A 16,877-nucleotide genomic window follows, 5' to 3' on the forward strand; every position below is an offset into this window, starting at 1 on the left:
TGGCTCAGCAGTAACAAACTTGACTAGTATCCATGAGGAGGCTATGAACATATCACATTGTAAAGTAAGCATTCATTTGGGGCATCTATTTTTTTTATACCCCTATGTGTTCCGAAACTGTATTTTTCTTGCATCTTAGTGGCTCAGCTGAAACAAATCTGACTAGTATCTGTGAGAATGCAGGTTCGATCCCTGGCTTTGCTCAGTGGGTTAAAGATCTGGTGTTGCTGCGAGCTGTGGCATAGGTCACAGATGTGTCTTGGATCTGGCATTGCTGTAGTGTAGGCCTGAACCAGTAGCTCCAGTTCAACCCCTAGGCTGGGAACCTCCATATGCCACAGGTGGGGCCCTAAAAAGACAAAAAGAAAAAGGGAAAAAAGGAATTGGTGAACTAGGGCCAATGGCCACCTCTTTTTGTAAATAAAGTTTTACGTAACAGTTGTGGCTTCTTTCTTACTACCAAAGTGGGAGTAGTTACCATAGACTATATAGCACACAAAGCCTAAGTTATTTACTATCAGTCCCTTTAGAGAAAAATTACCAACTCATAATAAACAGTGTTGGAGATACATACCCTAAAAAACTAAATAATTGTTTTGTGTATTTAATGTAGTTTTTCACTCTATTGCTGAGTCTTTACATCCATATTATCTGTTCATTGTTCATATTTCAGTTCATATTGAAATTTTATGTTGATTACTATAAATAGCTCTCATAACTCTGAATTGGTGTATTTCCTTAGTAGGCCTTTCTCTAATGTGAGAAACTGACCAAGAGCTATGTGCCCAGATTCTGTCCAAGTGTAGACTTTAGTTTGGGGTGTGCGGGTAGGAAACTAGAATGAGGAAGACTTTACTCTAGGGTGCCAGAATCCCAGAAGAGGTCAAAGGAGAATGCAGTGAACTCTAGTTAGTTTCAAGATTTAATAAAATTAATACATTTATTATTTCATCAAGAATATTGGTAAGTGAAAGTGGTGCTTGAGGTGGGCGAGGGTGGTAAGAACACAAATGACTGTTGACTGCTGGTAAAAGTTTGGTGCTACTGCCTTAGCTTGTTTTACCCTCCATTGCTTTTACACTGTCAGTCAACACCGTGAAAAGGCAAATAAGTTCTTATGGGGTTTATTTTGGTTTTGTTTTTAATATTATGTCCATACCCACGCCATGTGGAAGTTCCCAGACGTGGAATTGAATCTGAGCTGCGGTTGAGACCTGCCTGAAACTGGCAAAACCAGATCCTTTTAATCCACTGTACTGGGCGGGGGATCAAGCCCGTGCCTCCGTAGCAAACCAAGCCACTGCAGTCAAATTTTCAGCCCACTGTACTATGACCGGAACTCCTCAAGTTCTTGTTTTTATTAAAAATAGTTTTGACCTTCTGGACTTCTGAAAGGGTTGCAGGGATCCCCAAGGGGTCCGTAGATAAGCTTTGGGAACTACCAGTTTAGGGCATGGACTCAAGCCAGGCTGCTTAGGTTGACTCTTGGTTCCGTCACTTAAGCTGTGACTTTGAGCAATTTATTTTAACCTCTCCATGCTTCAGTTTCCTCATCTGTGAAATAAAGGTGGTAATGATACCTATTTCATAGGATTGTTATAAGGATTAAAAGAGTCGATATTTATAATTGCTTAGAACAGCGCTTGGCACATAAAGCACTATATAAATAATATTAAATAAAACTAAATAGTAAAGCCAGTTATTTATATACAAAGTGTTGTCAGAAGTTGTTGTTGTGGCTCAGCAGTAATGAGCCCGATTGGTATCCATGAGGATACGGGTTTGATTCTTGGCCTTGCTGAGTGGGTTAAGGATCTAGTATTGCCTCTGAGCTGTGGTGTAAGTCGCAGATGAAGCCTGGATCCTACATTGCTGTGGCTGTGGTGTAGGCCGGGAGCTGTAGCTCTCATTTGACCTCTAGCCTGGGAACTTCCATATGCAGTGGGTGTGGTCTTAAAAAACAAAAAGTGGTGTCAAAGTTTCAGAAAAACAGGAGGGATTTAAATATAGAGATTGACCATACACAATGGAGGAAGTCAGGGAGAAAGAATCTTTTACAAATATTGGAAACTGAGTTGGAGTTGCCTTAGGAGAAAAGATTTCTTAAAGGAGTTGGGGGCAGGGAGGTGAAGCACAAAGTCTGCATGTAGAATTATAAGGTTTAAGGCCAAAGAGGAGGGAATAAAAAGAAGGGTCATGCACATGGATCTTGCATACATGGAGCTTATTTTATGTTAGTCTTTTGGAGAAGAAAAGTGAATGAAAGCCCATGAATATGGAAACCATGGGAAAATTTGAGCGGGTTCCCCATTTCCCAAAAAAGTGTGTTGGGTTGCCCTGTGTAGATAATAACTATGTGTCTAATTCTTTAAGGTGTGCAATATGAAACCTAGGTCAATTTGAGAACATAAAATTGATAGCTTTTAGTTGTAAAAGTATTATGTTTGGTATCCTAAATTAGGCAGATTGCTTTATGGCCAGGTTACTCTAGCCTTTGCTTCTGTTTTCACATCACCTTCTTTGCCTCTTGCATCCTAGGCCCATCTGAATAATCCAAGATAAGCTCCTCCCCTTAAGATCGTTAACTTAATCATTTTTGCCACATATGGTAATATTCAGAGGTTGCAGGGATTAGGACATAAATGTCTTTGGGGCCATCATTTTGCCCAGTACAGCAGACAGTACTAAGTACTGGTAAGATGGGGTAACTAGAATGCTTATACATAGCCAGTGGCTCTAATGTTGCCAGGAGAGTGTAAGTTTGTATAACCACTTTGGGAAGCTGGTAGCATCTACTTAAAGGCGAACATACATAACCCTAGGTGTATAATGAGCAGAGATGCGTATGTATGGTAGTTAAAAGACATACAGTGATGTTCATAACAGCAATATTTGTAATAGTCACAAGCTGGAAGAAACTTGCCAAATCCGTATCATCACTAGAATAGATAGTGGTTTATTCATACAGTGTATTCTACTAGATAGCAATGAGAAGAAATGGACTACAGTTAGTCACATTAGCATGATTGAATCTTAAAAACAGTTTTGAGAGAACCCAGACAAAATGTGTATACACTGTATAATTCCATTTACTAAAAGTTCAAAAACAGGAAAAGCTAATCTGGGGCATTAGAAGTTAGCATAGTAATTATCCTTGGGGAAAAGATAATATTTGGAAAAGGGCATGAGGAAGCTTTTAGGGGATACTGATGGTGTGGTGCTAATTACCCAGTTGTGTTCAACTTGTGAAAATTTAAGCTTTACATTTGGGACTTTGTATACTTTTGTATGTTTAAAGAAGAAAAGGAGGTTCCCATTGTGCAGTGGAAACGAATCCGACTAGGAACCATGAGGTTGCAGGTTCGATCCCTGGCCTCGCTCAGTTAGTTAAGGATCCAGTGTTGCCATGAGCTGTGGTGTAGGTCACAGATGCGTCTCGGATCCCCTGTTGCTGTAGCTCTGGTGTAGACTGGCAGCTGCAGCTCTGATTGGAGCCCTAGACTGGGAACCTCCATATGCCACAGGTGCAGCCCTGGAAAAAAAAACAAAACAAAACAAAAGATAAAAAGAAGAAAAGAATGGGAGTTGTTTGTTTCTTTTGTACATTTCTTTGCTATTGTACATCTCAATTGAATTAATGGAGTATCATTTTGATATTCATTGATTGATTATTCTGGTCGGTTTCAAAGTTTTAGTAGAGCAGCTTTACTATAAAATTTGTAAGGATTTTGAATTGCAAGCAGCAGAAACCCAAATCAAATTAAAGCAAAACTAGAATTTGTTTACATAACTTGGAAGTCTAAGGGATGGAGCTGTCCTCAGCAAAGTGGGTGCAGGAATTCAACCTTTCTTTGTCTTGGCTGTCTCCTTCCTACCCATTTTGGCTTTGCTTACCTTTTTAAATAAATTGTTATGTGGACTCTTTTTCCATTGTGGCAGAGATGGCCACCAGCAGCACCAGGTTTATATTGTCTTCAGTGTAGTTCTAGTAAAGTCAGCCTCTTTCCCGGTAGTACCAGTAAAATCCGTGGAGGAATGATTAGCTCAGATGGAGTCACATGCCAGGCTTAAGGCAGGTCTGGCCCTGAGAAGGAGGGGTTAGGCCTACCCAAAGCAAATGAAATGATCTTCCCACAGAAAAGAGAGGCTCTGCTACCTAGAAGAGTAAGGAATGAAAACATACAAGGCGGACAGAACTTACCAGTTTCAGGAATACAGGTATCTTCCAGGTTCAGTTATTAAATGCCTTTGGTGGACGTTCCTGGGCCGGGCATCGAACCTGAGCCACAACAGTGACAGATGCCAGGTCCTTAAATCCTCTTAACCACAGAGAAACTGTTTGAATGATTTTATAATTAAGACATTGTGAATTTTATTTAGCCTTGGTGAATGGAAAACAGTGTGCTAAATAGAGGACAACTTGTACCAAGAACATTACTGTAATTTTTCACATTATAGCTATAATTCTCCATGTAAAGTGTACCTGGTGATACAGATTTTGATGAAACGTTGCCTTTTGTAGTCTTTCCCCCTGTGGGGTGATGAATATATACTTTAAGAGATGAGGCTTACCAAGAGCAAATAATACTTAAAATTTACATTGCTTCAGATTAGAGAATCCCACAGTTAATATTACCTATGCTTGAGTCCTATATCCACCTATCCTCGAAGTCATTTACTTATTTAATCCAGAGGTCGGGCAGACTTTCTCGGCTTGTCATCTATTTTTGTTCAGCCCATGAGTTCAGAATAGTTTTTGCATTTTTAAGTTGTTAGGGAAAAAAAAACAGAGGAACATTTGTAATGTGAAAATTCTATGAAATTCACATTTTGGTGGCCATAAGTATAGTTTTATTGGAACACAGCCATGTTCATTTGTTTACGTATTGTCTATAGATGCTTTTTCATGATAGCAGCTGAATTGAGTAGTTGTAACAGAGACTTCAGTATGACCATGAAGCCTAAAATATTTACTGTCTGGTTATTTACAGGAAAGTTTGCCAAACCCTGATTTACACATTGTTGGGTAGATTGCAACAAATTTAAATCATCTAAGATGGGAATGCCAATCAGAGCTTTTGTAAAACCTGTCTTCTTCAACTGGAAGCATTGTAGCGGCCTCTTTTTGTGAGATTTGTCATGCCAGTCAATGAAAACTTTCCTTATGTCAGTAATTGGGAAAGTGAGATTTGTCTACACTACAGTTAGCTTTGGGGTCTCTTATCCTTATATAACCTCCTGTGTTGAAGTTGATGAATTAGTTATTTGCTGGGAAGGAATATGTACTATTCCCACAGATGTTATCCTCATGTTAGCTGGACTCGCGCCTTTTTGTCTTTCAGCCCAAGCAACATCAGGAAAGACAACCTGACATAGGGAACTGAGGACTGTTACAGAGTGAGAACTACAAAGCATCCTTAGTACAGTAGGAACCCTAATCCAAAGTCCCTATACTTTTATCAGAGTGAGTAGCATTTGTTTGTCCCAACTGTTGTATATCAAGTCAATACTTTCTTATCTATTTGCTTTATGAACTCGCCTAGATTTTTTATGATCTCTGCCAAGGTTCTTGACTCCCAGAACATGTGTATATTGCCCATATGATAGCTGATAGATCCAAGTGTTTAGAACTCTATGGGAAATTACTGTGTGCTACCAGGAGATATTAATCTCAAACACTTAGGGAGAGTATTCTTTTGTGTGTGTGTGTGTGTGTGTGTGTCTTTTTGCCTTTCCTAGGGCCGTTCCCACAGCATCTGGAGGTTCCCAGGCTTGGGGTCTAATCAGAGCTGTAGCTGCCAGCCTGTGCCAGAGCCACAACAACTTGGGATCCGAGCCACATCTGCAACCTACACCACAGCTCACGGCAATGCCGGATCCTTAACCCACTGAGCGAGGTCAGGGATCGAACCCACCACCTCATGGTTCCTAGTCGGATTTGTTAACCACTGAGCCACGACGGGAACTCCGTGAGTATTCTTCTTTTGATCAATTATTATTAGGAAACAAAAACTGTAGTAGAATAGAGCATGAATTCTACTTTGCTCTTTTCTGGGATCTCCATTTGATACAACTGCTAAGAGGATAAGCCAATTCTGAATGGTTTTCCAATGATTAAAAGGGCCAGAGGATAAGTAGTAATCTTATCACTTTGAGCCTGCTTGGTACTAGTTCCAAGTTTAATGTGCCTTATTTAACTCAGTCTGTTATGTGTATTTTTTTCCTTTTCCTGAAATTTATAGTAGTGAAGGTTCCAAATTTAAAAGGCTGTAGGTATTAACCTAAGAGTTAAAAACGCTGATGCTCATAAGATTAGTCAGGTAACCGAAAACAAAGATGAACTTGAAGAGTATAGGCTCTAAAAGGGGTCCTAACTGATGGGCTTTATTTTGGGGAACATCAACCCACTGTTGTAGGGTCTTGCTGTTTTTCCAAAGAAGCTAGAAATCTGGGATTTTTTCATATGACATTTCCCAATTTCTGAATATTAACAAATTTTAAAAATTAATGCATGCTGGCTAACAAAACATGCCTGTGGGTCAGATTTAACTTGTTTGTTAGTTCACAACTTCTGTAGATAAACTCATCCTTGTAAATTATATATCCTCCCTATTTATTTCGTGAAGGGGAGAGGAGCAGTGGAATCAAAAATTATATATGCCTTTTATAACTGGCTTGGGTTACTGATCATTCTTGCTTAACGACAGTTTCAGTATATGGATTATAAATACTGTTGTTGAAACATTTTTTACCAATCTGTTTTCTCCCCTTTTCAATGGAAAATACCCATTTTTTTGCCTGACGTGAATACTTCTAAAAATAATGAAATGTGTTTATTCCACAAAATATTTTGTAGTATTCATATTAGGCATAAAGGGGATTTGAAGAAGAAATAGTTTCAACTGAGAGGTGATTTGTATACCTAAAAAGCACTTGAGTGATGGTAAGCTTAAGTGCCCCCAAAAGGTGCTACAGATAGCTTCTGTAGGAATAACAAGCAGAGGAGGATCAGGGTAGACAGAAATGGACCCAGAAGTTTGTTTGCTTGTTTGGGCCACACACGCAGCATTCCAAACTTCCAGGCCAGGGATTGAACCTGAGCTACGGCAGTGACAAAGCCAAATCCTTAACCATTAGGCCACCTGGGAACCCCTGGACCCAGAAGTAGAATTTAAGCTGATACCCAAACAGAATTGTTAACAGGCAGAGTGAAGATACAAATAGCATTTATGAAGGAAGGAGCAGTGTGAGCTAGAAGCTTGTTTCCAGCAATGAGCATGATTTGTTTCAAACACATGGGAGCAGAGAACTTTCTGCTTTAGGAAGAACAGAGTTAGGGCAGTTAACTGAGTTTCTGCTATGTGCACTATAGGTGCTTTCTGTATACATTGTCTTATTACTTCATTTAGTTAGATAAAAATGAGCACCCTCTTAAGGAATTCAGACTTAGAGAAGTTTAGTAACATGTCCAAGCTCTTATAGGTAATAGAATCAGCAAAGCTGGGATCTGATACCAAGCCTATTCACTTTTCTTTTTTTTTCTTTTTTCTTTTTGCCTTTTCTAGGGCCACTCCTGCGCCTATGGAGGTTCCAATCAGAGCTGTAGCCTCTGGCCTACACCATAGCCACAGCAACATGGGATCCAAGCCGTGTCTACAGCCTACACCACAGCTCATGGCAGCGCTGGATCCTTAACCCACTGAGCAAGACCAGAGATCAAACCTGAAACTTCATGGTTCCTAGTTGGATTCGTTATCCACTGAGCCACGATGGGAACTCCCAAGCCTATTCACTTTTCATTCAGCATACTTTCTGGGGAAATTGGGCTGGTTGGGGTAAACTATGAAGAGCATGAATGCCAGGTGTATTATCTTTTGGGGGGCAATTATTGAGTAACTAAAACAGAAGTAATATGATGAGAACTATGTTTTAGGAGATTTTAAATAAGTGGATTGTGAGGAGAAGCAGTAAAACAGAAAGAAAAAAATGGTTAAAATAACCAAGATGTGAAGTGATGAGAATCAGAATTGAGATGCAAAAGAAAAGAGTACTTCAAAATGAAAATCATCAGACTTGGTGACTTAACGCTGGAGGATGAAGCAGAAAAAAATACGTTTCATAGACATGTGTTTGCAGTTATAATTGAGTCTGTGTTACATCCATCCATTGTTCTTTTGTCAGAATTTTAATAATTGGTAATGAATTTTCTTTGCAGTCTTAAAATATTTGATATTGAATTTTTTGTATTAACTTCTTAGGTTAAAAGAATTAAAGGAAAAACAGATTTTCTCAAGAACTTGGTTAAGTTAATAATTAACCAGAATATCTTAAAGTTGAATAAATGGATGAAATTTTAAATTATCTTTAAATGAAAAGAATAAGAATTTATGAATGCTTATGAGCTTACAGGTTTGGAAGGGACAGAATGGATTTTGGAAGTCATTCTGTTTTTTTAGATGAAAAAAAAAAAAAAAGACACTGACCTAGTTGCTTACTAGTTATGTGACCTTGAGCAGGTTATTTGGTCTCTGAATACCAGTTCATTTTAAAATGGGCTATCAGTAGTACTAACATCATAGGGGTCAGGAGAAAATTAAATGAGATAATATAAATAAAGCAATAAAAACAGTTTTTGGCTCATAGTAAGCTCTGAATAACAGTACTATTCAAAGAGAGGTAGAGAAGACAGTGAATTCTGGTTTTGATTATAAATGTTATTAAAAGCCAGAAATCATATTTTCTGAATTCTCTGTAATTTTTTTTTAATATACCACGCTAATCCATTTTCCTGTGTATATATATATGGTAATCTCATTCTTTACCTCCTTGGATTTGTAGTTTTATAATCCCTTAATACATAGAGCAATTAAGGAATTGTTCTGCCTTCTCATCCTCTTTCCTCTTTTCCTTCCTGAAAGCCAGGGAGGTGGGCCTTCAATTTGTCTATATACCAAAAAGGTACAGTAGCAGGGGGAGGAAGAATTTCAGTTTCTCCATAGCTACCCCATCTTTGCCACTACTGAATCTTGGTGGAAAGATATGTTTTGTTTTCTTTTTTGGCCGCCCCTCAGCATTCGGAGGTCCCCAGCCAGGGATCAAATCTGAGCTGTAACTGCAACCTAAACTGCAACACCAGATCCTTAATTAACCCACTGTTTTGGACTGGGGACTGAATCTGGTCCCAGGGCTCCCAAGACCACACCTTATCCCAATTGTGCCATAGCAGGAATGCCTTCTTTTCTCTCTCTTTTTTTTTTCCTTCCTCTCTTTTTTTAAGTAACCTGTGAAATCCTTTGTGCTTTTTATCTGCCAGGATAATAGTTTGTTACAAGAAAGCTTTTGAACTATGAAAATCATTGTTAATTTGTTGTTGTGCAGGGCAGTTTGGCTTGGGGAAATTGCTAATGTTACATGTTTTATATATATGTGTGTGTGTGTGTGTATGATTTTTTATTTTTTCCATTATAGTTGGTTTACAGTGTTCTGTGAATTTTCTCCTTTACAGAAAAGTGACCCAGTCACACATACATACATACATTCTTTTTCTCACATTTTCCTCCCATCATGTTCCATCACAAGTGGCTAGATATAGTTCCCAGTGCTATACAGCAGACATGTCTTATATTTTAATCTTACTATTCAAAAGCAGAGATTGTGATATAGAGATCTTGGTGGTCATATTATACTTTTAATCTATGACTATTTACTTGAGGTTTTATGGAAATCAGGTGTTTATCTTTTCTGGATGCTTGTAATTGTGAGCATATCCTGAAAAATTGATCAGTACCAGTGGGGAAGGTTCTTTAATTTTTAAAACATATCATTTTAATGTCATTAATAGGCAGCATAGAATAGTTGTTGATTTAGAACAGTGTTGCTCAATCTTTTTTTCTTCACTGCCCCATAACCCCCAAGGAGACTTTTTTTCCCTAGTTGGCTTCCTGCCTCCATAAAATTTTATTTCAACAGATATACAGTTATCTATTTATGAATTAAAGTGAGAAAAATTACAAAATATTTATTAATTTATTCTAAAATATTTTATGAAAAATAACCACTTCTCTTTCCCCTCTCAAATAGTTTAGTGAGAAAAGTGACATGGTTAATTTTTTTTTTTTTTTTTTTTTTTTTTGCTATTTCTTGGGCCACTCCCACGGCATATGGAGGTTCCCAGGCTAGGGGTCAAATCGGAGCTGTAGCCACTGGCCTACGCCAGAGCCACAGCAATGCAGGATCCGAGCCGCATCGGCGACCCACACCACAGCTCACAGCAATGCCGGATCATTAACCCACTGAGCAAGGGCAGGGATCGAACTTGCAACCTCATGGTTCCTAGTCGGATTCGTTAACCACTGCGCCACGACGGGAACTCCGACATGGTTAATTTTTTATAGATCTCTTTAAGGTCTGGCTTAATAGCAAACAGCAAGTTCTCATTGTTAACTCTGAATTCAGTATGTTACAATGATAAAAATACAAACTGGTATCATACAGATATGTAGTTGGAAAGGAAGGAGTATATTAACAATCTTATCCTATAATAGAGGTTGCTTTCCTTTGACATTACATCAAAATGTGACAATTCGTAATTTCTTAAAAGGATAGTTACAGTGTAGAATCTCACTATGTAAAACCTTTTTGTTCTATTTAAAATTCACTGGTCTACCTTTCATTTTGAATGAATCTTTTGTACATGAATAATTTTATACCATCCTACATTGGTCACTTGGAAAATATTGATTTACTGACTTACGCAGGTCTTCCAAATGTTGATAATAGAACATCTTCCAAATGTTGATAGTATTACCAACCTACTTGCATGTCCCTAGTATCACCACTGATCTTATCAGAAACTCTAAAAATTGGCAAAAACTTGGGAATTCCCATTGTAGCACAGCAGAAACAAATCCGACTAGGAACCACAAGGTTGCAGGTTCAATTCCTGACCTTAGTGGGTTAGGGATATGGTGTTGCTGTGAGTCGTGATATAGGTTGCAGATGTGGCTTGGATCCTAAGTGGCTGTGGCTGTGGCGTGTTGCTGTGAGCTGTGGTGTAGGTCACAGACGTGGCTCGGATTCCAAGTTGCTGTGTGTGGCTGTGGCTTAGGCTGGCAGCTGTGGCTCCAGTTGGACCCCTAGTCTGGGAAACTCCATGTTGCCGCAGGTGTGGCCCTAAAAAGAAAAAAAAAAAAAATTGGAGATAACTTGTCAAGTTTTTTTCACTTGAACATTGTCGTTGGCAGTAAATAGTATTAGTCATTTTTCTTAAATGATAGTCTCACTTATTAATTTTTTAGAAAATATCTTCCATATGTATACTCAAGTCTGAATAATCAGAGTTTTTGTCAGTTCATTGAAATAAAAAACATGAGAGTTCCCGTCATGGCTCAGTGGTTAACGATTCTGACTTGGAACCATGAGGTTTCAGGTTCTGTCCCTGGCCTCGCTCAGTGGGTTAAGGATCCAGCATTGCTCTGAGCTATGGTGTGGGTCACAGACATGGCTCAGATACCCGTTGCTATGGCTCTGGCGTAGGCGAGAGTCTACAGCTCCGATTAGACCCCTGGCCTGGGAACCTCCATATGCTGTGGGTGCAGCCCTAGAAAAGACAAAAAAAAAGGAAAGAAAGAAAAAAATCTGCTCTGTGAAAAAGGTGACTTGGTTAGCTTGTAACTCAAATAATTATACAAGTGCTTTTTCTTCAGCCATTATACTTCTCTATGCAGCAGAAATGCTTTATGTGTACTTCCCAGTTTATCACACAAAATATTATCAAAACCTGTGTTCGGGGTCAAGATTGAATAAAGTTAGTAATAATTTTACTGTAACAGCGTGGCAATAAGAATACAACTATTAGTTTACTTTGATGACACTGTCCTTATTTGGCTCCTTGCTGAGTCTCTAGTTGTTTACCCACAATTACTTTTGCACCACTAATGCACATGTCGACACAGTGGAAAGGCAAATTAACTAGTTAGCGTTAGTGTGAAATCAGTTTTGACCTCTCCAGGGGGTCCATGGAGCACACTTACAGAACCACTATTTTAGAGCATGGACTTGAGAGCTAGACCACCTCTACTGAATCCCAGCTCCATCACTTATTAGCTATACACATGACTTTAAGCAGTTACCCTGATTCTAAACCAAACAAACTCTCTCTCCTGAATATAGGCCCCTAAAATCAGCAAAAGTTTGACATTAGCTTTTCTATGCAACCATTGTTAATGTTTTTTTAAAGTTATTTGATACATATATTTACAGAACTGCAGGAAAGGGCAGAACTTTAAAAGTATGGGGCATTTCTTTTTAAAGGCAAGTGCTAAGCCTACTGCTTTGTTTTGTAATCCAGTCCAGTGCATTCATTATTGCTCTTGGCTCGGCACTTTGCATTGAAATACTGTTGGGGAGGGTGCCCAGCAGTCTTTTCAAGTAATTTAGGTGAAAGAAAAAAATCTATTAATGGTAGACAGTGAATGCTTCCTTCATTGTTTATCAATTCAAGGAAACTTCAGTGACAAAACATTATCCTTCTTTGGTTAGTCTTATCCTTTATGATCTTTGTACTTAGACTCATCTGTAAATACACACACATCTATTTTGGAGTAACCTTCATTTCATTTGGGAGGCTTTAAAAAAAAAAATAAGATAGAGCCTGTTATTACCTTCTGTCATGTTATTCATGCCAAAGAAGTACTTGCTTTATGGGAGAAATGGCGCATGGGGTTCTTCCATCTGCTGTAATTGATTATTGCCTTATGTACTTCGCAAACAGTACCTCCGCCTGTTAGTTTTTAAATATTAAATACTTTAAAAATAAATAAATATTTTGTTCCCAATTAGGTAAGTAGTATCATCATTTAAGAGATTTTAAAAGTACAGAGAAGGTAAAATCAATTGGCTTTGCCATTCTCGGATATGTTTTCTGTCCTTATTGATAATTGATGCTCTTTTTGTCCTCATTGACAACAAATTGTATATATATTTCATACTATGCTTTTTCATTCATTATCAGCATTTTCCTCCTTCTTAAAGTATTATAAAATATTTTTATTGAGTGCTAAACTTTTGGAAAAAATCCATTCTCCTAATGTTAGGCATTTAAATTAAGTTTGTCAGCATTATAAATGTGCCGTGGAACACATCCCTTGTGTATGGTGTATGTATATGTATATACACGCACACACATACATTTCTGATTATACCCACGTTATTCTATTGAAGAAGATGATGATGGGGTCAGAGGGGCAGAAGGCTCTTTTTATAAGGCTTTTAAGGTAGATTGCCACATAGCTTTCCAAAAAGTTGACCCAGTTTCTTATTTCACCAGTGTTCTGCCCATTTCTCCACATCTTCACCAGCACTGATATTACATTAAATGCTTTTTATTTATTTATTTATTGTCTTTTTGCTATTTCTTGGGCCGCTCCGCGCATATGGAGGTTCCCAGGCTAGGGGTCAAATCGGAGCTGCAGCCACCGGCCTACGCCAGACCCACAGCAACGAGGGATCCAAGCCGCGTCTGAGACCTACACCACAGCTCACAGCAACGCCGGACCCTTAACCCACTGAGTAAGGGCAGGGACCAAACCCGCAACCTCATGGTTCCTAGTCGGATTCGTTAACCACTGCGCCACGACGGGAACTCCTAAATGCTTTTTAAACAGAAAAAATTATGCAAGTTAAAATGTGAACTTTAAGCAAAAGTTTAAATGCTTAGAAGTTAATAATTCAACAATTAGCACAACTGTATAGTGTGTATTTCTCATTACTGAAGTCCAAACTGCACTAGACTTAAGGATTTTCCTTAACAGTCTGATGATGTGGAGTCTTCAGGACAGATGCTTTTCTCTAGTTCCTGATGTTTCTACACCAGTGCAGACCTACTCCTTTAGAGTGGGTTGGAGATAAAAGTATAATTTGTATCCTTTTGATCTTTATTTCTGTCTCTGCCTGAGCCCTAGGTCTTGAGACAGCTGCACAGAGCGGTGTAAAGAGTAGTGTATGTGGAGTTGCCTTTATCATATAAAGCAAATTTGGATAATGTATGATTGCAGTGTGTGTATCTGAGTACTTTGCTAATTCTGTGTAAATTTCAGGTGTGCATCAGAGGAACATGGCTCAAGAAACTAATCACAGCCAAGTGCCTATGCTTTGTTCCACTGGCTGCGGATTTTATGGAAACCCTCGTACAAACGGCATGTGTTCAGTATGCTATAAAGAACATCTTCAAAGACAGAATAGTAGTAATGGTAGAATAAGCCCACCTGGTAAGTAATTCTGTTAAAATACAGCACTGTTCATAATTGAGATACACTTGGATAGCACAGGGTGCCATAGCCAATACCTTTTTCTGCCTTCACGTTGTACTTCTTTTACTACATACATACATTGTGATTATCAGTAGTAGGGATAGAAGAATAAGAGTATCTTTACCAATTGAAAAGAACTACTGTAAATCCATCTCATAGTCCTACTTGCTGTGCTAGAGAACTCTATCTTAATAAAACAGAGGCATACTTCAAGAATGTGTAACTATCTTGGAAAGTAAGGTGTAAGGGAATGAGGGCTGTAAGAAGATACTGGTTCTTTTATCTAGGATGACATTTGAAGCCAAGATAGTTGTAGAAGGAAAGAGTGAATTATGATTTGCCACCAGTGACTTTAAAGAAAGTCTTTCCCCATTAGGAAGGTAAGGTATAGCAGTCTGACTCAAGAGAAAGGGTTATTCAGCCCCAGTTCACTTGAGTTCTCTGTTCATTTTTGTGTCAAAATGTCTTCTAGAATTGAAGTGGCTTTGTTTCAGTAGTTGTGTAAGAAGGATCATGAGGATTTGAGTTTAAGCTTTGCATAAGTAAAGTGTTAAAAGTATTCATATAGGATGGTTCTCATATAAGTTAAGTGTATATAGGTTTTTGTGGCTAACAAAAGTGCAGGCTATTGGTTCATTTAACATTGTGTGTGGAGTCTTTCTCATCATTGCTTCATGTTCAAGCCAAAAGTTAGAACAATTTAGTCAAAACTTTAAATTTTCTTAAAGATCAAATGAATATAAATTATCTTTTTTAAATTATCATCTACATTTCTGCCTTATGAAGAACAAGGAAAATAATATAACCTGAGCACAGATTTTAATTCTGAACTTTTGCCTTACTGTTAGTCTGCTTATTTACTTATTGCTTATCTTTTTTATTTTAAATCTCTCATTTGCGCACTAGCACGTGAAAGATGTTTGTGAAAGAGTTGGGTGATAGTCATTGGAAATAGAAGTTTAGTTTTTTAAACATACATTTTTATATGGTTTCTTTCTTGGTTAAAATTAGCATTCTTCTCATTGCAAAACTATTGAAAAAAACTTTAAAGTAATGAACTAGCATATTACATAGTATAACAAAGTCCATATACCATGTTTTGTGGAAAACTGATCTTGATTTTTCTAGATGAGGTGTTGGCCGGCTCAGGGTACAGAATCACTAATACGAGATATGGTCCTGTTACAGCACCTTCTGTCAGTAGTCTGTCTGAGTCTTTACCAGTTCAGTGCACAGATGGCAGTGTCCCAGAAGCTCAGTCAACGTTAGACTCTACATCTTCATCTTTGCAGCCAAGGTAGGATGTAACCTCTGAATTGTGATTGGAAAGCTATTGAAAAATAAAGAATATATTCCATATGTGGTCAGTTCTGTTAAGAAGGGTTAACTGGCACAAAGTTGTATCTGTCTTGTTATTACTGACTAGTCCGAAGTCTTTTAATTGGTTTTACATTGGAGTGGGAGGAAGGAATTGTCTTTGAAGTCTGATTTCCTTTTCAGACGGCTTTTTCTTTATTTCTCTTCATAATATATATCCTGACCAACACTCGAAGTCCTTTGAAACATTTAAGTTCTTCTAGTCATAGGCTTATTCTGCAAGTACTAGTACTTTGTATTAGAAATACAGTCTTGTCACAGATTCTTTTTACTTAGTATCATGGTGTGGTACTGATACTTATTTGTATTATAGTATATTTTTCTTTTTAACTTTGAAGTCACATAGTTAGAAGCCTGAAAATACAGAAATGTTTGTTTCATTCTTACTCTGTTGTTAGGAAACAGATGTTAAATTTCTACTCTGTAGTTCCTTTTTCTGGCTCATGGTGGAAGATGTTCAGATTTGCTATGCCAGTGTATCATATAAACTTGGTATTAGGGTTCCTGAAGTGTGTCTTTGTCATGCTAATTTTCATTTAGTGAATTCATACACAATGGACATATACTATTGCTTTATTCTTTTTTTTCTTTTTCTTTTCTTTTTCCTTTTTATGGTCACACCTGCAGCATATGGAAGTTTGCAGGCTAGGGGGTCAAATCAGAGCTGCAGCTATGGGCCTACTCGACAGCAACACCAACAGCCAATTTTTGACCTGAGCCACAGCTTGCAACAAGACTGGATTATTAACCTTTTAAGCCACAAAGGAAACTTCTGTTGCTTTATTTCAAAGCAATAAATTTCTGGTCCAAATTGGCTTCAAATTTCAAAGTTCTATATTTATAACGTTTTAAGTTATAAAAAAGTATCTCTGTGTTAATTCTTATTTAGATATGTTGAACGCATACTATATCACTTTAGTTACTATTCATACATAGAGATCATGTTTTAAAATTAAATATTTTTACTTTTCTAGCCCTGTACCAAATCAGTCACTTTTATCAGAATCTGTAGCATCATCCCAAGTGGACAGTACATCTGTGGATAAAGCAATACCTGAAACAGAAGACCTGCAAGGTTTGCACATGAACTAGTGTATATTTTTTCATTTATTTAACACTTGAGTGTTACAAGGGAGGCAGTATCCTAGGTGCACGTTTTTAAATTACCTGCCTAAGATACATATTTCACAT

General features: G+C 37.9%; 1 protein-coding gene across 10 annotated transcripts in view; it reads left to right on the forward strand.

Moving 5' to 3' along the window:
* Nucleotides 1–16,877, forward strand: part of ZFAND6 (zinc finger AN1-type containing 6) — a 67,310-nt gene that overhangs the window by 37,710 nt on the left and 12,723 nt on the right. For 4 of the 10 annotated variants that reach the window (XR_002345773.1, XM_005656259.3, XM_021098855.1 and 1 more), the window contains 4 exons: nt 5,343–5,464; nt 14,097–14,267; nt 15,498–15,606; nt 16,661–16,761. Coding sequence is in view for 9 of the 10 variants with exons in the window: in XM_005656259.3 (XP_005656316.1) it covers nt 14,114–14,267; nt 15,498–15,606; nt 16,661–16,761 (364 nt within the window). In the remaining variant the exon portion in view is untranslated. Of the gene's footprint in view, nt 1–5,342; nt 5,465–14,096; nt 14,268–15,437; nt 15,607–16,660; nt 16,762–16,877 lie in introns of all 10 variants that reach the window. The other 6 variants (XM_021098857.1, XM_013988999.2, XM_013989000.1 and 3 more) reach the window with 3 other exon arrangements.

Source organism: Sus scrofa, chromosome 7, assembly GCF_000003025.6.
Source record: "Sus scrofa isolate TJ Tabasco breed Duroc chromosome 7, Sscrofa11.1, whole genome shotgun sequence".
In the NCBI taxonomy this organism is placed as follows: Eukaryota; Metazoa; Chordata; class Mammalia; order Artiodactyla; family Suidae; genus Sus; species Sus scrofa.